Here is a 24910-nt window from a genome sequence, read left to right on the forward strand (position 1 = left end):
GAAATGTAATAGAACATGTCATCGACTCACCGAAATCCTCGATCCTCCCTAATACACTCGTAAGTTTCGCCCAGAAGAGGATTAAAAGGTTTATTTCCGGCCCTGCTTAATGTACTCGCGTAGGCTGATACGGCAAAAGCGGCGATTTGTACCATTCGTTCGTACGGGTCTTCGGTGATGGCCGCACGATCCAGTAGTTCCGAGTACTCCAGTTCTTCGCACAACCGTTGTAGGGCGTTCAAGGGCTCATTTAGAGCCACCGGCATACTAACTTGGGACAAATCTTTACCTGTAATTTTTAATGCATGAGAATTTCCTAAAAGAAAACTCAATTTTTAACCACGTAGTACCGATATTTTTGCTAAGGAGATTCCACAGAGATAAACCGCCCGCATGTGGTCTTGGCACCGGTAGTGTTGTTCTGCGACCAGTCAGGCTCCTATCTAACATTTCTATAAAATAATAATAGATTATTAATATTAAATTTATTTAGAGGGTATATTTATATCATACGTTTAATAATAATTAAATATCTGAATATGTTCCACCATATGATATCAAATAAATATTAAACAGCAGTGGCTCACCTAGGTGACTTATCACCTTTGCAATGCTGCTTATTTAAAGGAAAAGTAATAATTGCAAAAGTTTTATTAAAAAAAACCAAAACAAAACTATAAACCTAAAAAAACGTTACCGAATGCACCCAACAAAACTACGATAATAATTTTTTATACCACCAGATTATGAATTGATGTGGGGGACACAAAGCTGAAGTGGAGCATATCCATAAATGATGTTTTTACCTTTTATTTCATTTAAAAGGTGGTAATAGTATATAAATTTCTGTGCAACAATAACACAGTAAGTCCGATGTTATTATATTTACCGATAGATGGCGATAAAACTACGACTGCACTGAAAATTTATTATCAGAGGTCCATGCCACAGTCCATCAGATCTACTTTGGCAATTCACATGTGAATAACCGCCAGAAATTGTTGTTTTAACGTTGTTCTAACTCGTTTTTTGAGTGTTAAAAATAATAACTTTGAGAGTCTTATGTTATCTACGTCCAAAATAAGAGTGTTTACGAGTTTTTCTTTTCAGATTGCGAATCTAAAGATGAACTACCACTTACCCAATTGGTTTGCTTAAAACAAATAGTAGTCAGCTCCAATGGTAAGATTCCACTTAACACAACAATGTTTTATGCATTTTACGTTGTTTAATTTAGGAAAAGATTGCACGAAAAATATTAGCAATTTCTAATCCGCAAAAGTATAAATCAACAACAAGCTACTAGTCTGTAGGAAGTTCTGTAAAAAAAATCTATACCGGTTTTTGATTTGTTTTAGAAAGTCCTAAAAATGGCATACGAGGTGGAAAAAGATCCAGAAACAGGCTCGATCCAGCTTCAGAAATAGCGGAAAACGTTTTTTAAAGCAAATAAGAGAAAATAAATACCTGCGAAAATATTTGAATCAAATAAAACTTTATCCAAGTTTTGAAACATAGCTGATTTTAGGAACGTTACTTATTTTGCTGGGTATAACGTCACTGTTATAGTAAAAATCAAATTAGAAAATAGTCTCATATGCTCAATTATTAAAAAGAAAAATAAAAACTATTGAATAGAGGCCTTTCAGAGAGGCCATAAAATTGAAAAAAAGGTTTAAAGAAACTTTAAATGACTTTTCGCAATTTATAGGCTTGTATTGAAACTGTCTTTATATTACACGCTAGATCTATAAGGACCAAAAAGAAACATATGCTTGATCGTTTACCTTATATACATCGTACAAGCGCAACACAACCAACCAGTCTGAAGGCGAAATTATTTTTGAAGTTGATTCTAGTTATTAATAAATAATGATCCTTAATTATAATGTCTAGATTTTTACTTAATATAATAAGGTTTAGTTGTATAACCTTAATCTTGTAAAATAAAATTTAAGATTTTGAAACTTGAAACCTATTTGTTTATTCATTCATTAGAAACTGTTCACTGGAAAAGAAAACCAGTCCAGCATAATGGTCAAAAAATATCCTTATTAACTAAAAATTGGTCTAAACATTTAAGCTAACGGAGTAATAATTTTGTAATTTAATATAATAAATTATATAAAACTTTAACTGCTGTTTCCTAAGAATCAAATGTTATGGACCTGATCCACTTCAGTTTTGACCCCACTCATATAGTAATCAAACTCAGCATCTAGATGACTGAACATTTGTATATGCAAAAAGTTACAATAGCGAAATAATTTTTCTAACCTTTCAATTTCAATTTCAATTTCTTTTCCTTTCAATTTCTTTTCAATTTCAAATGTCATCTTTACAATTGATAAAAAATTAATTAATTCTAAAATCAATCATAAAAGACAGAAACAATAAAAAATTCAAACTAGCCACTACTATTTGTCGTATCTTTTAAAAAATTTGTGCTTATTTTGATAAATATATGTTCTATTTTCCCTTTGTGTTGCGCCCCTATTGTGTTTGCCTTACCCCTTGCCAGTTTAATATAATCTTACGTTCTAGTTCTAGTTTCATAGCTATGATCAACATTTGTGCGAAATTCCCTATATATTTAAAAAAAAAATAACATGTTCTTTACATAAAGCCTGTTTTTTTTTATTATTTTTAATATGTAATTTTGTATAATGGTGTGAAGCATTTTTATACAAACTGTGTGAATCATTTCCGAGATTTAAACTAGCTAAACTGTTCATATAAGTCAAAAACAATATAGGATCCAAAACTGCACTCTGTAATTTTTCGATTTTAATGTTTAATGTATCTGATATTTTTGTATATTGAACTCTTCCAAGCAAAAACCTTCAGAGATATCCAACACAGTACGCCTAACCTCATTATTCTCAAGAACATGCAAAAGTAGATATGGAGTAAGAAAACTTAAAATTACAAAATAGTATAAACATAAATTAAAAGAGAAAGAAAAAAGAAACATAATACCAGCCATGAAGAAAAAAACAATGATTTCTTGCCAACTTGAAATCGAATTGTAATGAATGAATCTTCAGTAAAGTGCAAAAAGTTACGCATAACCTCAATCTGGTAACTTATCAAGTATCTAGCAAAACATTTTAATAATTCACCGATTTAAATTCAATATTACTTACCGCCAGTATCTAAATTATTCGGTGGATTATGCAGTTCCGTTCCTAATTCCGATTCTGAACTGATGCTGCCTTCACCGCTGGAAAACGAGTCCGCCTCCGAGCTGCTTTCCGACCTAGTCCTAACCTGGACAAGTAAGATTATAATGGTCCCGTTTAACAAAAAAAAATATTGCCACTTATATATGTAGAGAAAATCGATTAATAAATGACCGAGAAGCGCCATGTAAATCCTTTTTACTGTATGATACTGTAGTTGAAAAATGGAGCTTTAAATTAAGAGTGCTGTATTTAAGGTAATATGGCGTTATTTCAGATAATTAATCAATAAATTAGTTACTAGGTAGCTAAGAAATACGTAGCGATAAAAATTGTAAATTTGTAATATTGGTCAAGGAAAATGCCTGGAAAATAGGAAGGGCATTGTAGAACCAATTGTGTGGCCAGGGTTCGGCGCAAAAACGAGAAAAAAACCCCTTATGAGTTATAAAAGAATTTAGGAATCATTCAGAACTGACCAACTGAAAAAATTCTAAAACAGTTTAACTGCCTATTAGAGATAAATATGACCCCAATTTCTTGGAAATAATTTAAGAGATTTTGAGAATCAATTGTGTAAGGGAGAATAAAATAGCAGTATCGAATTTTATGCGGAGATCGCAATAAAATTGGGAAAGATAACTGGTCCAAAAGGAGAGATACTTCAACTGCCCGAAAAAAACAAATTACGACCTAAATTGTCTATTGAATAAAAGTCTTCGAACAGAAAAAAAGAAATTGAAAAGAAAAAAATGCCCAGATAATAAGAAAATTGACAAGAAAATGGGAAAAACTTTAATAACATTGAAAGAAAACTATAAATACTAAAACAGCCTGGAAGAACTAAATAATGATCTCGTTTGCCTGGAAAACAACAAAAATTCCTAAATATTTTAACAGCTTTTAAGAACAGTTTTGTCATCAGATACATCCATGTATAAGTATCCAATCCAAAACCCCGAAGAAAATGGGATTTTCCTTAACAGAATGAAAATCACAAAAATTGCTTCGAGAGAGACAAAAAAATTATCTGAAATACCTGTAAAAGTCATGCGAATGAGAAAGAAGGCAAATGAGAAAAAAAATGTTTAGATAATTAAATAATTGACAAGAAAATGGAAAAAGTGTTAAACAACTGGAAGGGAATTAGAATGACTTCAACTGCCTGGAAGAAGTAAATTAACTAGATTAACTAGAAAATAAGGATATTCTTAACTGTTTTAACAAGATCCATCTGGTACATGAATATTCAATTCAATTATATCCAGAACATATTTCAAAAAAAAAACAAGAAAATTCCTCGAATACCTGGAAAATCTCCGAACGAGAAAGAAGGAAAAGGCAAGAAAAGTACAAGGAAAGAAACAAAGAAAATAAAAAAAGTTGAGAGGAAACCAAGGAGAAAGTAAAAGAAGGTGAGGAAAAAGGAGATTCGAGAAAACCTATTAAATTGAAATATATAGAATGTTAAATAAAACCAGCAATCAAATTGAAGCATTTGTTAAATCAAAATGGTTGTACCATGTGTTTCCCTAACAATTTTACCATTTTCAGAAAATTTAATAGTTCAAAGTTTCCAGTCCATAGAACTAAAAGATTTTAATGGAACTTTATCCAAGTAATCATTCCACAAAAGCTCTATAAACATTGATTAAAAGATCCTTCCTTATCCATACCTAATACCCTACAAAAAATCAGCAGAGTGCTTTATTAATGTTTCTGAAAATCTGCTGATGGCGGCAGAACATAAAACATCAAAGGAAACCACTGCGCCCCTCTCCTGTTTCTCACTATGACAGTTTTACTACTAATTTATACAAAAAAAATCGGAAAAAAACTAGAAGAAAATGGAGATAGGCTTCAAGTGTCTGGAAGCAATAATTTACGACCTGAATCGTATGGAAAATAGAGAAAAAACTCAAATGTTTCGAGTAACAATTTTGCAACCATAAACACCAATATCAGTACCTAGTTCTGTCCAGAATTCTGAAGAAAACGGGATTTTTTGTTCAACGGGATGAAAATCAGGAATATTGCCTGGAAGAGACAAAGAAAATTCTTTGAAATGAGACAGGAAGAAAAGGAGAAATAAAAAATCCAGGTAATTAAAAAAATTGACAAGAAAATGGAAAAAAATTCCTCAATTGCTTGAAAAATAAGAACAATCTTTAAATTTTTAACAGCTCTCAAAAGTCAATATTGGTATCAATATCCAATTCTATCCAAAATTTTAAAGAACATAGATGAAAATTGACGAAAATTCCTGGACGAAACAAACAAAAAAATCACCAGAATCTTGGAAAGATCTTTTAATTTTCAATTCCCTGGAAATAATTTAATTGTGCAATCGGTATTAGAATAGAAACATCGATTTTTTTGCAAAGGTTGCAAGAAAATGAAAACAACTGAAAGAAAATGAAGAGAGACTTTAAGTGCCCGGAAGAAATAAATGACGACCTAAATTGCCTGGAAGACCAATTAGTTTTGAATAGAGAAGCCGTGCAGAAAAGTCCAGATATTAAAAATATTTACAAGGAAATGAGAAAAACTTAAGAGAACTGAAAGAAAATTAGACAGAAATTTCAACGGCCTGGAAAAACCAAACAATTGCCTGGAAAATAAGAAAAACCCTAAAAGCTTTAACAAGGTTTATATATCAATTCTATATTCAATTCCATCCAAAATCCCGAAGATTTAAGTGCCTGGACGAAATAAAAAAAGTACTTAAATGCATGGTAACTCCGCGAATGAGAAAGCAAGAAAAAGAGAAAAAAGAAACAAAGAAAATAGAAAAAGGAGAGAGGAAAAAAGAAAAGAAAATAAAAGAGAGTAAGAAAAAGGGAGATTCGAGGAACCCATGGGATTGAAATTTCTAGATGTTAAATAAAACTAATAAACCAGCAATTAATTTGAAACAATTCTTAAATAAAAAAGGTTTTACCATTTGTTTCCCTAAACAAGTTGAAAGTTTCCACTCCCTAGAATTTAAAGATCTTTCAAGGGTTTTAATGCACCCTTATCCAAGTAAACATTCCAAAAAAGTACTATAAACACTGATTAAAAGATCCATTCTTATCCGTACGTTATCTTTAATTATTACTTCCAGTAGGAGAATAAAATGTTAAAAAATACACCTATAATAAAACTTTAATTTAAATATGCCCCCTTCTATTCTCTATTTTAAAATTAGTATGTTTTTTGTGCTGTTTCATTAAATTGTATATGTATATTTATTTGTATTATATGCCCTAGTGATAGTTTAGGATACACAATATTTTTTTAATTTAACTTGTTAAATTAATAATAAATCTTTATTATTATTATCTCCTACAAAAAACCAGCATAATACATTAATAAAATCTCTTAAAATCTACCGGAGGCACCCGAACATAAAACATCAAAGGATACTGCCGCTTCTCTGTCCTCTATCTCACTATGACAATTTTACTAAGTTATAAAAAAAATGTATATTATTGCAACGAGAAAAAAAATCCACTCAATAAGCAACTAACTCACTCTTATGAAAAAACTTGAACGTCACAGTCTCACTTCTCCTACCTTTTTACCGCGCGAGCTAGATTTCTTTTTAACTTTTGTAGACTTCTTATTAATATTCTACAAAACATATAATATACTTTGGAAAGTTTCCCTATAAAACGTCACGATGCGGACAAAATAATTAAAATTCAAAATTTTACCTCGCTCTCTTCGTCTTTTTCGTCCTCGCCGCCCGTTTTACGAAAAATTTTATCGTTGGCCATATCTTCCGCGTCAAAAAACTCGGTGGCGCTCACGCATGACGAACTATAACTCAGCGACGTGTTATATCTACCCTAAAATCCGATTAATTCTAAATTTGCCTAAGTTTCAAAGAGCCACAACGGAAATCAACGTGAACTGACCTTACCTTATCGGTTAAATGTTCCAACTCGTCCAAGTTGGACGCCTCGTGTATTTTCAAAAGTCTCGTTTTCAAATCGATATTTTGCTGTAAAATTTTTCCCACGTCGTCCTTTAAACTGATCGTGTTTTGATTGCTGTTGCTGAATATGCCGCACTGCTCGGTATCCAGCGCTACCTTAAGCTTGTCCCGTTCACCACATAAATTCTGGACCACCGTTTTTATATCCCCTAAAACTATCGATTCCATATTGGTAAAAGAACCGACTTAATATAAAACCTACAGACCTATTTTAGCTACAGCGACAAATTCATCCCTAACATGACTGTCCGGGGGTAGTGATACAGCGTCAGAATTACTGTAGCTGTCCGATGTCAACGGTTCGGCCACAGTTGGAGCAACGGGTACCGGCAAAGAAGTACTCAAAAGGTTGATGTGTTGATGCGAAGCTGATAAGGTTGAGTACGAGTTTGCCTAAAATGTAACCATAGAACATTTAAAGCAGAGAAAATCCCATATGTTAAAAAAATGATTTGACCACGGTGAAATAGCATAGCATAATAATTTTTCATGAAGTTTTATTGATGATCATTCTTCAATTTGCCACTTAACCGTACCAAAAGACGTAAAATCGGTAAATCTGAGCGATAAGAAAAGTTCGAAGAATTACCGCGCAATCTTGGTATACTTATTAACTCTCATTAGACTTTAGTTCACATGTGGAAATGTTAAGGCGTAAGTAGTTTAGCTTGAAAAATTTTAAACTTCGATGAATCACTCGCTCTTTTAATCTTTAACTACTGTAAGTTTTATCTATTTTTCTTGCCTTGATATTCTTCGCAAAAATATGACACAAGTAATACAAAATGCTTACTAATATTTGACCTGAAGAAACCCGATCATATTTCTCATAAAATTATCGAAATATTAAAATGGAAAATATTTCGAAACATTACTTATGTAATTGTACACGGAAAATATTCACAAGTCGTGATCGTAATTTTATTTTTTTACCCAATATTTTTATAAGAAATTTATGAAGCTTAAAATATTTATTTTAGCAAATGCTCAAAATGTGCGCCGATATTGACGCAACTATAGCACACAGTTCAGGCAAAAAATAAATCTAAAGTGTTAAATCTGGCGGATGAAAACAGTTCATTTCGCTGCTTTTGAACCGCTTTAGAGGCATTTTTTTGTAATTTTAATTTTGCACATAATTAAATGCAAATTAAAATATTTATGTCTAGAATGTGGATGTCAAAAAAAGTGAAAACTTCCCACGCTTAATATCCTTTTTGCAGTTAAAAATATGGAAAATCGGCAATGAATACTTTTAAACTTCTTGTTTTAACCCCCTAGGAGGAGTAGCAGATGTCACCTTTTAAATGTGAATGGAGCATATCGTTTTAAAGTGCGTTTAATTCTCTTTTTAGTGTTACCCTACTATGTTGCTTTTTGTCTAGAGGTTTCCAAATAATCGCATTTCAAAGTTCCAGAGACAATTAAAATTGCCTGATTTATATTTCAATTATCAATTAATTTTAAGAATGCCCTGTTCTACCTCTCTTTTTCGTAAAGAAATACATGTATTATTAAAATCAATAGGATAAGAAGCTATGCATTTACAATTTGCTTTAATTTGTATAATTTTCAAATTATACAATTATATTCTTTTGTTAAAAATTAAGGAAGCAGTGCAGTTTATTCTATGTTTATTAGTCAAATGCATATTATGAAATTTTGGATTTTTGTAAATCATGTTTTATATTAATTAATTTTTTTTGGTAATGGTCTACAGGTTTCACCTTTTGTAAAATTTACTACAAGTATAAGGAATATTGAATTGCCTGGACAAATTAAATAATTCTCCTTCTTTTTTCCATATTTTCTTACAGGTTATAAGTCCCTGGACTTAGATAATAATTTATTTCGTCCAGGCAGTTGAAAAAGGAAACATTTCTGTCAATTTGGGAGTGTGGGAACTCCATAGGATGGAAAGAACCTAGGTTCAACTGCCTGGACGAATTAATTAATTCTTCCTCGTCTCTTTTCCATATTTTCTTCCAGGTTATAAGACCCTGGACTTAGATCATAATTTATTTCTTCCAGGCAGTTGAAAAAATAAACATTTCAGTCAATTTGAAAGTGTGGAGCTCCATAGGATGGAAAGAATCCAGTTTCAACTGCCTGAGCGAATTAACTAATTCTTCCTCGTCTCTTTTCCATATTTTCTTCCAGGTTATAAGTCCCGGGACTTAAATCATAATTTATTTCTTCCAGGTAGTTGAAAAAGAAAACATTTGAGTCAATTTGGGAGTGTGGAGCTCCATTTGGTAAAAAGAACACAGGTTCAACTGCCTGGACGAATTAACTGATTCTTCCTCGTCTCTTTTCCATATTTTCTTACAGGTTATGAGGCCCAGGACTTAGATCATAATTTATTTCTCCCAGGCAATTGAAAAAGGAAACATTTCAGTCAATTTGGGAGTGTGGAGCTCCATAAGGTGGAAAGAATCCAGTTTCAACTGCCTAGGCGAATTAACTAATTCTTCCTCGTCTCTTTTCCATATTTTCTTACAGGTTATGAGGCCCAGGACTTAGATCATAATTTATTTCTCCCAGGCAATTGAAAAAGGAAACATTTTAGTCAATTTGGGAATGTGGAGCTCCATAGGGTAGAAAGAACCCAGGTTCAATTGCCTGGACGAATTAACCAATTCTTCCTCTTCTCTTTTCCATATTTTCTTACAGGTTATAAGTCCCGGGACTTAAATCATAATTTATTTCTTCCAGGCAGTTGAAAAAGGAAATATATTAAGTCAATTTGGGAGTGTGGAGCTCCTAGGGTAGAAAGAACCCACGTTCAACTGCCTGGACGAATTAACTAATTCTTCCTCTTCTCTTTTCCATATTTTCTTACAGGTTATAGGTCTCTGGACTTAAATCATAATTTATTTCTCCCAGGCAGTTGAAAAAGGGAACATTTCAGTCAATTTGGGAGTGTGAAGTTCCATAGGGTAGAAAGAATCCAGTTTCAACTGCCTGGACGAATTAACTAATTCTTCCTCTTCTCTTTTCCATATTTTCTTACAGGTTACGAGTCCCAGGACTTAGATCATAATTTATTTCTTCCAGGCAGTTGAAAAATGAAATATTTCAGTCAAATTGGGAGTGTGAAATTCCATAGGATGGAAAGAATCCTGTTTCAACTGCCTGGGCGAATTAACTAATTCTTCCTCTTCTCTCTTTCATATTTTCTTCCAGGTTATATGTCCCTGGACTTAGATAATAATTTATTTCTTCAAGGCAGTTGAAAAAGGAAACATTTCAGTCAATTTGGGAGTGTGGAGCTCCATAGGGTGGAAAGAATCCAGTTTCAACTGCCTGGGCGAATTAAATAATTCTCCTTCTTTTTTCCATATTTTCGTACAGGTTATAAGTCCCTGTACTTAGATCATAGTTAATTTCTTCCAGGCAGTTGAAAAAGGAAATATTTCAGTCAATTTGGGAGTGTGGAGCTCTATAGGATGGAAAGAACCCAGGTTCAACTGCCTGGGCGAATTAAATAATTGTACCTCTTCTTTTTTTTTTTTTCTTCCGGGTTATAAGTCCCTGGACTTAGATCATAATTTATTTCTCCCTGGCAGTTGAAAAATGAAACATTTCAGTCAATTTGGGAGTGTGGAGCTCCATTTGGTAAAAAGAGCCCAGGTTCAACTGCCTGGGCGAATTAAGTAATTCTTCCTCTTCTCTTTTCCATATTTTCTTCCGGGTGATATGTCCCTGGGCTTACATCATCAAAAAGGAAAACTAGGCAGTTTGTTTTTTTTTCTGTAAAAATTTGGGTTTCTTAAGAATAATAAGGATCCTGTTTGCCGCATTCGACTTAATTTCAGGATTGCAAGAAAAAATTGGCAAAGGGAATTGGTGCTCCCTGGTATCCTTGGATTTGAAAAAAGCCTTTGATACGGTAGCCTAATATATTTTTTTTTCATTAAATTAAAGCTACTTAACAAATAGGCATCAAATGTTTAATGTACCACACGCATTTTCAGGGCTCCATACTCAGACCACCACTCTTCTTAATACATTATATAAATTCCTTATGTCATCTTCAGTTAAATTTTCAGATATGCATGTATATTTTATCATTTTACTATTATAGGAGGAAGCATGTAAATAACAATGGGCCAATTTCATTTTGTAACCAAACACTTAAAGGTTAATCAGTTTTTAAATAACTAGGTTTATTAATTGATAGCATTGTCATGGAACTTTCATACTAATAGTATTAGGGCAAAAATATGACCCCTTGTAAGAATACTTAGCAAGATAGGATACTTACTTAAAAAGAATTATATAATGCACATAGTTACATTACTTAATAATCAAAATATAGCAAGAAAACAAATGTACCATTTACCACGTTCCTACAACTTAAACAACGTTCCTTCATTTCAATTACTTCTTTATATACATTATTTTATAAATATAACCAAAGATTTCTCTATTAAATTTAATTATGCGTTTAATTTAACGTGATTTTTTTTCCATGTTGAATACATAGAAATATTAACCTTATTTTCTGTATTTAGAGTAAGCCGATTTCTAGGATAAGATTGGAATCTGGAATTAATAAAGCTATTTTGAACAAACATTTATTTTAGGTGTGTTATTGTGTTCATTAATTTAAACCTATCAATATCAGAAATTTGGTTTTTATATTTTCTAATTAAATGATAAATTTGCCTTTCAATTTTTTCTATAGAATCTTTAGGTAATTACGGATAGTTACCATCATCAATTAATAGAAGCATTTGATAGTGTTATCGGATTAAAGTCTCTTTAAAGTTTTAAGTTTTGTTTAATTTTTTAATTTTTATCTTTGTCCTAATTCTGTTGATCCCTTGGTAAGTCTTTCATTGCATTTACTATAGCTAAAATTGTATTTATTTTAGGCAGAATTGTTTGAGGAATTGAGTATATAACACACCAATAAAATTGCCGTGTCTTTCCGATTTTTTATATATTTAACTGCAAGGATTGCATAAAAGGTATGTAAAAGTACCATTTTTACATCGAGGAAGATAAATATCAACAAAGTAAGTTAGTAAATACGCGGAGAAACAGATATTTGTCAGTAACGTGCTCCTATTCTCTATATATTTTAAAAAATAGCTTGCAATATACAGGGTGCTTTAAAAAGGAGAAAGCTTCAAAAAGTGCTCTACAAAGACCATATTTTCAATCTCTTAATTATCTCCTATTTTTTATTTACTTGAACTATTATATCGGTTGTAAGGCAAAAATTAAGGTTATTATTAATACTTACCGATAGTGGGGAGGGTTCGATTTCGGTGGTGTTAGCCCGGTTAAATTGTAAGCTAAGGTCCACGCTATTCGTTTTCGTTTTCTTTTTCCTCAAGCCGAATTTTCTTCGGTCTTTTTTTATATTCGGGGAGGAGGCTTCGATTGTCTAATAAGTTAGAGAAAGTTGTGCTAATAGTTGGGTTAACAGTTAAAAGTAAATATTGTTAGTCACATAAGAGTGATAAGCAATAGAGAGCTAGCCTAAACATTCTGGTATTTTATATACATCATAATTTACATCACAATCATAATTTACATTTGTTCCTGGAATATTCATAGATTAAATATTACACATTCTTAGTTTATCTACTACCAATACAGCAGAAGTATATTTTAATTGAATGCTCTAGGAACATGCCTTGAAGACATTCTATGGATCTATAACTGTAACGAAAGAAAGAGCATTGCGTTTTCAATAATTGCATATAGAAACATTTATCATGAATGAGAGAAAATTTGGTCAACCACTGTCCAAGGATTTCTATCCATTAGTAGACCTTTTTTTCTTCTTTTTTCATTTTTCACTATTCTTTACAGGAAATATTCTCAAAAGAATTTTAACCAAGAAAATGGATTTTTTCACCCAAAAATTTCATACAACAACGTTTCTTGTACCTCTAAAACTCCCTGAGTTAGAGGCAATTTTATGCACCAAGGTCTAAAAACTTGGAAAAATTCATACTGCTACATACTGATTTTTGCATATAACTTCAGAACTCCTCGAGTTATTTAATTTTTTTTTCAACTAAATAGGAGGAAAGTCTGAGAATGTATTTAATGGCAAAGACTTGGCAGTTAAATAATAAATGATTAATATTATTTAGAGTGAGTTAAGTTAGGGCATTTTCTTATAACATGGACATTCGGAAATTCAGAAATCTTAAAGATTCACAGAATTTCATGAAATGTAGAAATGCGTCATTAAAGTAATCTCTTATGACTGATGCTGCATTGAATATACAATGGATATTGAAAAAAAAATTGGGTGCTATGGTATTTCAGGCAATTGAGCCAGTACCAGGAACTTCAACTGCCTGAAATAGTAAAACCATTCAATAATTGCCTGAAATAAGAAGAAAATTTGTTTTTTATTCCAGGCAATAAATGTATAGACACAGAGTGCCTGAAATTGTAAAACCAGTTCAAGTCCCTAAACAATGTCAATCAAAAAAATGAATTTTTGGTTCAGACAATTGAGGTTACGTCACAAATGAACCGAACTGTCTGAAATTGGGTTATAAATAATTATTTATGTCCGGCAATTTGTCAAGGAATTACCTCAACAGCCTGGAATAGTAAAATCATTCATTAATTGCCTAATATGTATATAGGTAGAAATAATAATGAAATAATAATTAGTTTTTTATTCCAGACAATAAATCTATGCAGCCAGAATGCCTGGAATAGCAAAACCAGTTCAAATGCCTGAACAATTTCAATGAAAACCATGAATTTTCAGTAAAACCATTCATAAACATATCATAATTGCCTGAAATAAGAAGAAAATCAGTTTTTTATTCCAGACAGTTGAGGCACTCAATAGATTAAATATTACACATTCTTGGTTTATCTACTACCAAGACAGCAGAAGTATATTTATATTGAATGCTCTAGGAACATTCCTTGAAGATATTCTATGGATCTACAGCTGTAACGAAAGAAAGAGCATTCCGTTTCCAATAATTGCATATAGGAACGTTTATTGTCCCTGAAAACACTCCGAGTGAGAGAAAAGGGAATTTGGGCATAATTTACTCTCCATTTAAAATATTTGCCTTTTTTTTTAAATGAATGTAGAGGATTTTTTGAGAATTTATTTGTATATAGACTTCTGACTCTGAATTCATGATTTTGGTAGTAATAAGACAGTTTTGGCTAAGCGATTTATTTTGCAAAACTTCTTAGCAATTTTCACTATTTGGAGAATATTTTCCCGCTTTATTTATAGTAAAGGCAATTTTTCGGCCAATAATTTCATATAAGAACGTATGTGGAGCGGAAGTGAACATTTGCCCTTCATAAGGCTACCGGAGAGTCAAGAACCTTTGGACGAGAGTGATACAGACGATCCACCGACAGAGAGGAGTGGATTCAGTGGTTTTCCCAAGCCAACCTAAGACTTAATTGTAAGACTGATGTTCTCTTTTTAAGATCTGAAGGTTATTATTATACAGTAAGATGTTTAACCCTTATAATTAGAGTCCTGATTTAAAAGCGTAAAAAACTTTATGAAGCTCGAGAATTTACATCTATATTAGTAGTTTTCGTTTCACTTCTTTAAAGTTGTGTCTGTCTAGTGGGACTTCTCCAACAAAAACTGATGTGAAGCCAAAACTATCCGAGATATCGACTTTATTCAAGCGACATAATTTAAAGTCCATTAGTGTACCTTTATTCTAGTTTTTGTTTCAATTGTCTATTTAAATTAGTTTTTGAGATATTGTCATTTTAAGTTGAGTCTATCGGGACTTCTCCAACAAAAACTTATGTGGAACCAAAACTATTAGAGATATCGATATTATTCAAGGGACATAATTTAAAGGCCAGTAGTGTACCTTTATTCTAGTTTCTGTTTCAATTGTCCATTTAAATTAGTTTTTGAGATATTGTAAAAACCCTCCGAGTTAGAGGCAATTTTATGCACTAAGGTCGAAGACCCACCAAATTTGGGCAGAAACTTCGCAACTGTCTGGAATAATAAAACCATTCAATAATTGTCTGAAATAAGAAGCAATCAGTGTTTATTCCAGGCAGTTGAGGCATTGACATTAGATTTGTACATCCAGAGTGCCTGAAATAATAAAACCAGTTCAACTTCCTGAACAATTTCAATGAAAACAATGAATTTTCAGACGGAAAGCGACGTCACAGATGCACTGAACTGTCTAACATTAGCTTTAAATTAATAATTTATGCCAGGCAATTGAGCTTATAAAGTCATGGATCTCAACTGCCTGGAATAGTAAATCTATTGCCTGAAATAAGAAAATAAGTTTTTTATTCCAGGCAGTTAAGGAACCCACTAGATTTATGTAAAACCAGTTCAAGTACCCGAACAATTTCAATGAAAACAACGAATTTTCCATTCAAACAGTTGAAGTCACGTTACAAATGTACTGAACTGCCTGAAAGTAGCTTTTAATTAATTATTTATGCCAGACAGTTGAGCCTTTTGTCAGGGACTTACCTCAGCTGCCTGGAACAGTAAAAACATTTAATTGTGTGAAATAAGAGGAAAATCAAGTTTTTATTCCAGGCAATAGATTTATGCATCCAGAGTGCCTGGAAGAGTAAAATCAGTTCAACTCCCTAAACAGTTTAAATGAAAATAATCAATTTTTGGTTCAGACAGTTGAGGTGACGTCACAAATGTACTGAACCGCCTGAAATTAGCGCTAAATAATTATTTATGCCAGACAGTTAAGCATTTTGTCAGGGACTTACCTCAACTGCCTGGAATAGTAAAACTATGAAGTAATTTTAAGGAATGAGTCCATTCTGAAGTGGAGTCAATGTAACATAGAAAAGTTTAGTAGGTATGTTGTTGACTCAACAACATATTTAAAAAACTTTTTTTAATACACCTTGTAACATTACAGTCCTATGGTTCTCTCTCACTCGCTCCCAGTACTGAGTAGAAATCTGCTAATCAGAGATTGCTCAATTTGTTGCAATTTTTATTATTTACTAGATGTCGTGCAATGTACCATTCGAGAATTATTTGATATTGTTTATATTTTATGAATGTGTTAAGATTTTTTTCACAATATTAATATGTATTTTTTTAAATCATCTGTCGTAAAACATATTTGTTAAATTTTTTGAATTGTTTGTAATTTATTTTAGAGTCTGATGATGGCAAGAACACTTGCTGAAATGCATCACTCCTAAAATTAGGATTGGCATTTTATTTCTGGAAAAAAAGACTTCCCCTACTAAACTTTTCTATTCTACATTCAATAATTGCTTAAAACAAGAAGATAATCAGTTTTTTATTCCAGGCAATAAATGTATGCACCCAGAATGTCTGGAATAGGAAAACCTGTTAAACTGCCTAAACAATTTCAATGAGAATAATGAATTTTCGGTTCAAACATTTGAAGTGACCTCACAAATGTATTGAACTGCGTGAAATTGGCTTTAAATTAATTATTTATGTCAGGCAGTTAAGTCTCTTGTCAGGCACTGACCTCAACTGCCTGGAATAGTAAAAACATTCAATTGTCTGAAACTATTATGCATCCAGAGTGCATGGAATAGTAAAACGAGTTCAACTCCCTAAACAGTTTAAATGAAAACAAACAATTTTTGGTTCAGAGAGTTGAGGTGATGTCACAAATGTACTGAACTGCCTGCAAATAGATTTTAATTAATTATTTATGCCAGGAAGTTGAGCCTTTTGTCAAAGACTTACCTCAACTGCCTGGAATAGTAAAACCATTCAATAATTGTCTGAAATAAGAAGAAAATCGGTTTTTTATTCCAGGCAATAGATTTATGCACCAAAAAAATGCCTGAAATAGTAAAATCAGTTTGAGTAATTTCAATGAAAACAATGAATTTTTAGTTCAGGTGACGCACAGTAAATTGATCTTATGACTATATACCTATCTCGGATTATACCCAACCGATTTAAGCAAAGTAAAAAAATAGAAGAGCTAGAAATGTCTAACGCGTTTAACAAAACTTTTCGGTTCCAGAGTTCTTTGAACGGATATGAATGAAATAAGATAAATAACATTTAAAAACTCCAACATTTAAAAAAAAAAAAAACACATTTATGATAAAAAAACACAGGGTGTAGTATTAGTGTGGATGATAGGTTACAAGTTTTAGGAGAATGGCAACACCGATTCATTTGAAAGTTTTAAAAAATCTGTTATAGTCTTTTAGGCATCTTGACGGCAACTAACATTTAAGGTGCCAAATACTCCCAAAACGGATAGATAACAAAGAAATTACTGGTATTTTGTGTTGATATGATTAGTGTGCTACAAAAGTATGAGCAAATATTCCAAAGATCCCGATTTTTTAATTATTGCAACGGCTTGATTCACTGTGTGACGTTACAAATGTACTGAACTACCTAAAAGCAGCTTTTAATTAATTTTTTATTCCAGGCAGTTGAGCATTTTGTCAGGGACTTACCTCAACTGCCTGGAATAATAAAACCTTTAATTAATAGCCTGAAATAAGAGGAAAATTACTTTTGTATTCCAGCAAATAAACTTATGCCTTCAGTGTGCCTGGAATAGTAAAACCGGTTCAATTGCTTGAACAATTTCAAGGAAAACAATGAATTTTTGGTTCAAACAGTTGAGGTGAAGTCACAAATGTACTGAACTGTCTGAAATTAAATTATAAATGATTATTTATATCAGGCAGTTAACCTTTTGTCAAGGAATTACCTCAACTGCCTGGACTAGTAAAACCATTCATTAATTGCCTGAAATAAAAAGAAAATTAGTTTTTTATCCCAGGCAATAAATGTATGCACTCAGAATGGCTGGAATAGTGAAACCAGTTGAACTCCTTAAACAATTTAAATCAAAAAAATGAATTTTGTCAGGGAATTACCTCAACTGCCTGGAATAGTAAAATCATTCATTATTATGTACATACACGTTCGGCGGTTGAAAATTTTCGAATATGATTTTTGCGTAATGTGTAAGAAGGAGACGGAGTAGAGCGAGAACAAACTTGGCTCCACCCTGGGCGGCTATCGCGTCGTCGTTGCGCTTATCAGTCCGGTTAAAGTTCGGTTGCAATTCCTCGCATACCTATGTACGTGTTAGCCGATCATGTTTACAATTTATTTCAACCTTTGGTACGAAGACGGATACAGTAATAAAATAAAAATGGTTTTCACTGTTGATCAAAAGATTAATATCATTAAATGGTATTGTCATGCGGATAGCGCAGAAGAAGTTGTCGGCCGTTTTATATTTGCATATCCTGATCAGCAAGTCCCTACTGCTAAAACAATTTATAATATCTAGCATAAGTTTGAGCAGTCGGGATGTGTAAATCGGTGTGCAAAATGTTCTAGTGGCGAACAGGAAGCTCGTCGTACACCTGACGCTAGGATTGAAAAGAAGGTCAAGGTGTGTGCTTTTGTGGAAGTAAGTGAACCTTGTTCTAGCTCCCAAATTTCTGAAGAACTTGATATTCCAAGTCGTACAGTGCGTGATATTTTGAAAAGAAATAAGTACAAAGCCTATAAAATTAAAAACACTCAAGAAATTTTTCCAGAGGATCAAATAAAACGATTAGAGTTTATGTGAAACCTTAAGAGAAAAAATTAATCAAAATTACGACTTCACAAGTAATATTTTATTTAGACGAGTCATCTTTTTCTCTTCTAGGTCGATTATTCTTTTTTAAAAAAAAGGGCCTTGCTACACAGCTTTGCACCGTTAGCATACGGTTTCATAATCATGGCATTCATTCAATCATGGTCCTATTTACCATAATGGTTTATTTATAATAAATTGCTAATTATGTTTGTAATTTTATTGATAAATAAATTTATTTTGAATTTTGAATTTATACAAGCAGAGGGCCTGGAAGAGGAAACTTGGTTCAGCTGCCTGAACAAATTAAAAAAAAAGCAGCTTTTAACCAATTATTTACAACAGGCAGTTGACCTTTTGTCAAGGACTTACCTCAACTGCCTGTAATAGTAAAACCATTCAATAATTGCCTAAAATAAGAATAAAATCAGTTTTTTATTCCAGGCAGTTGAGGCACCCAATAGATTTATACATCCTGAGTGCCTGGAATAGTAAAACCAGTTCAATTGCCTAAACAATTTCAATGAAAACAATGCCAGGCAGTTGAGCATTTGTCAGAGACTTACCCCAACTGCCTGGAACCAAAAAAAAATTATTACTAGACCTAACACAACCAATTTACCTCTAAAGCAAGTGAGCTTTCCATTTGCTGCAACAAACAAGTCATTTTATCGACCTTATTCTCGATTTCCGTAACGCTCCGTTGATATTTCTCCAAACTAGTACTGGATTCTTGCACCCAGAGGTTCACACGTCCGCAATTACTTGCCACCCCCTTAATGTTTCTCTGCAGGGAGTTTTCCTTGGATGACATGTCCGTAGTGAGGGAAATCGCTTGCATCCTATCGGACGAATTAAACAAATTGCCCACACCGTAAGTGATGACGTGCTGCCTGTATAAACGATGTGCCGTCAGCTGTTCCACCCAACCGTTAAAAATTTCCCCGGTTTTCGCTTTTAGGTGATAAATAAACTCTTCGGCATCGATGTCGATCCTTCTGCGTGACGACTTTGTCGTAATAACCGATAAACCTATGTCTAAAGTGCCGTGAAGTTTGCCCTTTTTAATATCCACCGGGTTTTTACCATAAATCAAGATTCCGTTGTCTAAGATAAAGTAACGCTGTAACAAACAAATTGAGAAAAATCAGTTTTTTTGGTGTCAAGTGAAGTGGACTCTTACCTTATGCCACCCCTTTAATGGCCACTTTCGCTTTTTATGTAAATAACCATTGAACAAGTTAGGTTTACTCTCGAACCTCTGCCCGTCCTTCAAACCTTCCATAATCTCCCATTCTGACCCTTTTCGGTTTTTCTTCTTCCTGGTTTCAGGGGGTCCAGTTTGATTTTGTTCGGTACCACTGTCTGCACTTAAACTATTAGTTTCCAAGCTGGCATCCGAATCGCTCGCCTGTATATTCGAATTCAGCAGTCTGGACTTAACTCTGGTGACTTCAGGGCTTTTTTTGCTATCGTTACTTGCCATTTTACTGTAGTTACTATAGGCAAAAAAAAAACAGAAATTAAAGTATTAGGCATCGAATATACAAGGGTAATACATTAAAGTCCAATCCAGTGGACTGCTAATTAAAATGGATAATGAGTGCAAATAATCATATGTAATTAGGCAAATTTATAAAACAAAACATGACATGGTGAATAAAGGTGAACCTCAATCTGTTTTATTTATAGGTTTAATGTGACTTTTAAGGTTGGCTATTGTCACTTTGCAGTAATGTTATTCTATATAGGAGTAAATATTTGGGCCTATTATATGCACTGGTAAAAATGATAGTAATAGCATCTAATAAGTCATGTACATTTTAGTTAATATCTATTTTCACTTGATATATAATCCATTATAAAATAAGTAAAATTTGACATAATATTAACAAGTAAGTAATTTAATTTTTGTTTGTATATATACATCTTTTGTATTTATCCCAAGCAACACATCATATATTATTATTGTTAAATATATATTTATTCAACGATTTTTTAGTAAATTTTTGGTTTTGGTATATTTTATCAACCTGCATATATGGTCAAGGTATATATATTAAACTATAGCTTATATGATACTGTTTATAAAAGAAAAAAAATTTCGACATTTAAAATATTGACATGGGATTCACATATCTAGTTTTTAAACTTGATTACTACACTGTTTCTGAAAAATCACTGTTTTTGTCCATATTACCCAATCTAATAATGCTGTTTGAGTACTAAATATTTATATATAAAATTATATCAAATTTAAATAGACAGTGTTATTTCATTAAATATTTAATATATATTTTCCTCAAAAAAAACCATTGTTTTTCATCAACACAAATTTATTTTTATACCAAATACTATAAAGTTTGAAAAGACTAATGAGAAGATTGTGTATTATAAAAACCAAATTGTTATGATAATTTAAAAATTGCTTACTCCATTATATTTAAATAATCTAAGACCTCAGTGCCAAACTTATTGTAATCTGATTTGAGGTCATGAATAAATATTTAAAAAAAAATTAATTATTATGTAAAGGAATAATAGTTATGTACCTGATCTTATTAGAAGCCAAATAATTACTAATTAATAGATTCATGCTACACTTTCAAATTGAAACTTGGCATACCACCATACACTGTTCAAATATTTACCTCAATAAATGCGACATATTATTTTAAGCTACTTTACATAATAGGACTATTATGTAGTTTGAATTCACAATATTTCTGGTGTAAACCAACAAAATCTGATGTATACTTACTTATAGCTTAAATGGATTTCACAGAAACTGGAGAACTTTCTTAATGAATGGACAATTTATTAAGTTTCTTTATAGAATATAAGCTGATAAGGTGTAATTCTTGTATATTTTTATTGTTTAATATCCTGAGATCACATTATTTATAACTGTTTGACAAGACCAATTTATCTTATTTGTTGGTCTCTCAGGATAAACGAGAGACGACATGTAAGTGGGTGATTTATTAACTTACTAAATGGCTTGTTATAAAATGAAATAAAAATTGATTTTTAAAGTATATAATGGTAAACCCGAGACCATGAGCACAAAGACAGTTGAGAGGTAAACATTTATTATATGATTGTGATGATATATTGTGCAAGGTAAAAAAATATTATGCACCTGTTTAGGCACTAGCCTGGAAAATTTTTTACCTGCATTTCAGATTCTTTAAGGTTCTCACTCTCACTAACACTGGGATTTAAACTCTTTAATTTTTAAGGTGGTTTCATTAAAATGTATTCATTCTCCTTCAAATTGATGCATAATAATTAGGTGAAATCATTTCCCAATATAATTGTGATGGTATTAAATTGAATATTCTGACTGCTAAATAAACTATGAGACAAAAAGCCACAAGGAACAATAGAACACTTACCATATAATAATAAATATATTGATTTAAGTTAATTACAAAATTGCCAGGCAAGGTTTTTCACTAGGAATCAGGAAAAAACCTTCAGGGAATAAGAAGGAGGCGTGTAAGGTAGCGGCTAGTAATTCAAAAAAACGGCCAAAAGCTGAGGGACACGATAAAATCCACTATCATATAATTATAAACAGGAAAAACATATAAATTGATTAAATATTTAAAAAATATAAATAAAACTAGATAACATTTGAGACGGGGTCATAATATTTGTCACTGACATTGACAATTCACTTGTCAAGAATGACAGAATCGTTAGGCAACTCGTCTTACACCATTTGACAGTTAACAGATGTTTTGTTTTTGTTGACGTGTGCTTTTACTTACTTGTAAAGTGCCGGGCGTTTAATCAAGATTTTCCACTAAAAAAACGAGTATTACTTAGGCCACGAGTATCCAAAAGTACCAATTAAACTAAAATGGCACAAATCAACACAGTTTTAACCAAATTCTACAACGATTACTCGGCCAAGACTTCTAAAAAGCTTAAAGTCATCGATGCCTACCTATTTTACATCTTATTAACTGGTATTATTCAGTTTGTGTATTGTATTTTGGTTGGAACCTTCCCTTTTAACTCGTTTTTGAGTGGGTTTATATCTACTGTGAGTTGCTTCGTTTTGGGAGGTAAGCAAGTAGACAACTTTCAATAATAAAGATAACCGAGGCTGTGAATCTGTCCTAAGGGATTCTACACACACCATTCGCACAACGAAACTAAGAGAATGTTCTTTTTTTCAGTTTGTCTAAGACTGCAAGTTAACCCCGAAAACAAGAACCAATTCTACGGCATCAGCCCCGAGAGAGGATTTGCAGACTTCATATTTGCCCATGTAATTTTGCATTTAGTCGTAATGAACTTTATTGGATAGAGTATTTTACCATAATACTTGTTAAGATAAGAATGTAATTAGGTTTTTCAATAAATTGCTATGCGAGAAACAAATAATGTCTTTATTTAATTTTTTTAAGACATGTGTATCACACAGCTAATGTTTCATAAGCTGTGTAATTTTGCCTTACCTGGCTTATAACTCCTTTTCTATTGCTTCAATTGAATCGCTTATAGGTTTAGATTAATCCTGGGAATTCCTTTAACGTTGGTATCAACTTTTATTAAAATCCCTGTAATAACAGTGTCTTTTATTAAAATTTTTGTTGGGTAGGAAAATTGTTTTGAGTTCCCTGACCTAAAACTCGAGTTCTAATTATCCGATTTACATGATTTCTACTGTAAATTAATTATGAACCCTTACTTAATATCTCGATGAAATTTAATTAAAATCTGTTCAATAACTATTTTTTTATTACAATTTTTATTGGTGATGTCTCAAAAATGTAAAGCTAGAAAAATTGTTTGGAGTTCTCTGACATAACTCAGGTTCTAATGATCCGATTTGCATGTTTTTTCTTTTAAATCAATTCTGAGACTCTCATTAGCATCTCTATGAAATGTCATTTAAATTCCTGTAATAAATATTTTTTTATTCAAATTTTTGTAGGTAGTAAAGTAAGCCTAGAGAAATCGTTTTGGGCTGAAGAGCTTTGTAATAATTTCCAAAATTTCTTCAGAATTAAAGTAAAAAATCTTTTCATAGATACTAACTATAAAGGATGAACAGTAAAAAGTATTTATACTATTAGCATCTAATTGAGAATTATTATGACTGGTTCTTTCAATATCTCTTTGAGTTCACAATGCTTCATGTTTTCTTTCACATAAAAGCAGAGACCAATGCCTGAAAGAAATATACAATTTGGGATTAATAGAAGGAAAAAAGTCAAAGAGTGATATCTGGTGAATATGCTGCTTGTTCGATCAAAGGAATTGGAGTTTTTGGTAAAAAAACATCCTAGTATAACCAAAATTTTCACCGAAGCAATTCGAGTAGGGCTTCTTTCACTGCAGTTTTTATATCACTGTTTAGTCTTGGACCCATTTTTTAGGTCAGATCAACCCTTTATAGATGCTTGGTTTTTTTTTTTAATAAAGAATTGTTGGTTTTTATTTTCAAAAAACCAAACCTTAGAAATTAACACAATTTTTTCTTAAATTTTAGGTGTAATTTAATAACACCTTAATAATTAATTCTTCAAGAGAATTAATGTTATGCAAAATACTTAATTTTGACTGAAGAAAACTTACTTTTAATTGAGCATTAATTATTACTTTTATTGTGTGCAGAAATTTAACCTTTGTAAGTTTTGTCAACTTTGTAGTAGCAAATTGTAACTATGCCAAAATGTATGATTTTATTTGTGTATCTTTTAGAGTCCCGAGGATGATTTCATAGATATCGAAACCTCGTTAAAACGTGCTTGTATGTAGTAAATGTTTCGAACTCTATAATGTCATCCACGTGATTCTGACGAAAACTATTGCAAACGTATTTTTTAACATGACCCATTTTCTTTCTAGGTTTTGGTGGGTTTGGAGGAGGTAGAGGTTTTGGGGGATTTGGAGGAGGAAGAGGAGGTTTTGGAGGAAGAGGTTTCGGTGGTAGAGGCTTCGGAGGCCGCTTTGGCGGGTTTAGAGGTGGAGGCCTCGGTATTTTTCCAATAATTATAAGAAGACCATATTATTACTATTATTAAAACTTCTTATTTTGTAAAAATCTCCCTATTTAATAAATATATAACCTTAACAATTAAAATATTGTTACAAAAACAACTGTACTAACTAAAGCTATGGCCATAGAACCCGACGTAGTA

At 32.0% G+C, this 24910-nt stretch overlaps 2 protein-coding genes across 7 annotated transcripts in view; one reads left to right on the forward strand and one right to left on the reverse strand.

Moving 5' to 3' along the window:
* The window catches only part of LOC126736656 (oxysterol-binding protein-related protein 3-like), a 40533-nt gene extending 18118 nt beyond the window's left edge, over positions 1–22415 (reverse strand). Inside the window, exons 1-11 of one of the 6 annotated variants that reach the window (XM_050441122.1) lie at positions 22148–22415; positions 19933–20248; positions 19372–19872; positions 12419–12562; positions 7371–7557; positions 7090–7319; positions 6881–7015; positions 6741–6797; positions 3147–3270; positions 351–452; positions 31–289 (exon numbers count right to left, since the gene is read on the reverse strand). In XM_050441122.1, the coding sequence (XP_050297079.1) occupies positions 31–289; positions 351–452; positions 3147–3270; positions 6741–6797; positions 6881–7015; positions 7090–7319; positions 7371–7557; positions 12419–12562; positions 19372–19872; positions 19933–20235 (2042 nt within the window). In that variant the 5' untranslated portion in view covers positions 20236–20248; positions 22148–22415. Of the gene's footprint in view, positions 1–30; positions 290–350; positions 453–3146; positions 3271–6740; positions 6798–6880; positions 7016–7089; positions 7320–7370; positions 7558–12418; positions 12563–19371; positions 19873–19932; positions 20249–21301; positions 21361–21510; positions 21533–21923; positions 21945–22147 lie in introns of those variants that run through there. The other 5 variants (XM_050441124.1, XM_050441123.1, XM_050441120.1 and 2 more) reach the window with 5 other exon arrangements.
* An 84-nt stretch (positions 22416–22499) lies between these two features.
* Positions 22500–23147, forward strand: LOC126736664 (dolichyl-diphosphooligosaccharide--protein glycosyltransferase subunit DAD1). Its single transcript, XM_050441140.1, has 2 exons — positions 22500–22825; positions 22940–23147. The coding sequence occupies exons 1-2, from the start codon at positions 22618–22620 to the stop codon at positions 23068–23070; spliced, it is 339 nt and encodes a 112-aa protein (XP_050297097.1). The 5' UTR covers positions 22500–22617; the 3' UTR covers positions 23071–23147.
* The last annotated feature ends 1763 nt before the right edge of the window (positions 23148–24910 follow it).

Source organism: Anthonomus grandis, chromosome 5 (genome assembly GCF_022605725.1).
Source record: "Anthonomus grandis grandis chromosome 5, icAntGran1.3, whole genome shotgun sequence".
In the NCBI taxonomy this organism is placed as follows: Eukaryota; Metazoa; Arthropoda; class Insecta; order Coleoptera; family Curculionidae; genus Anthonomus; species Anthonomus grandis.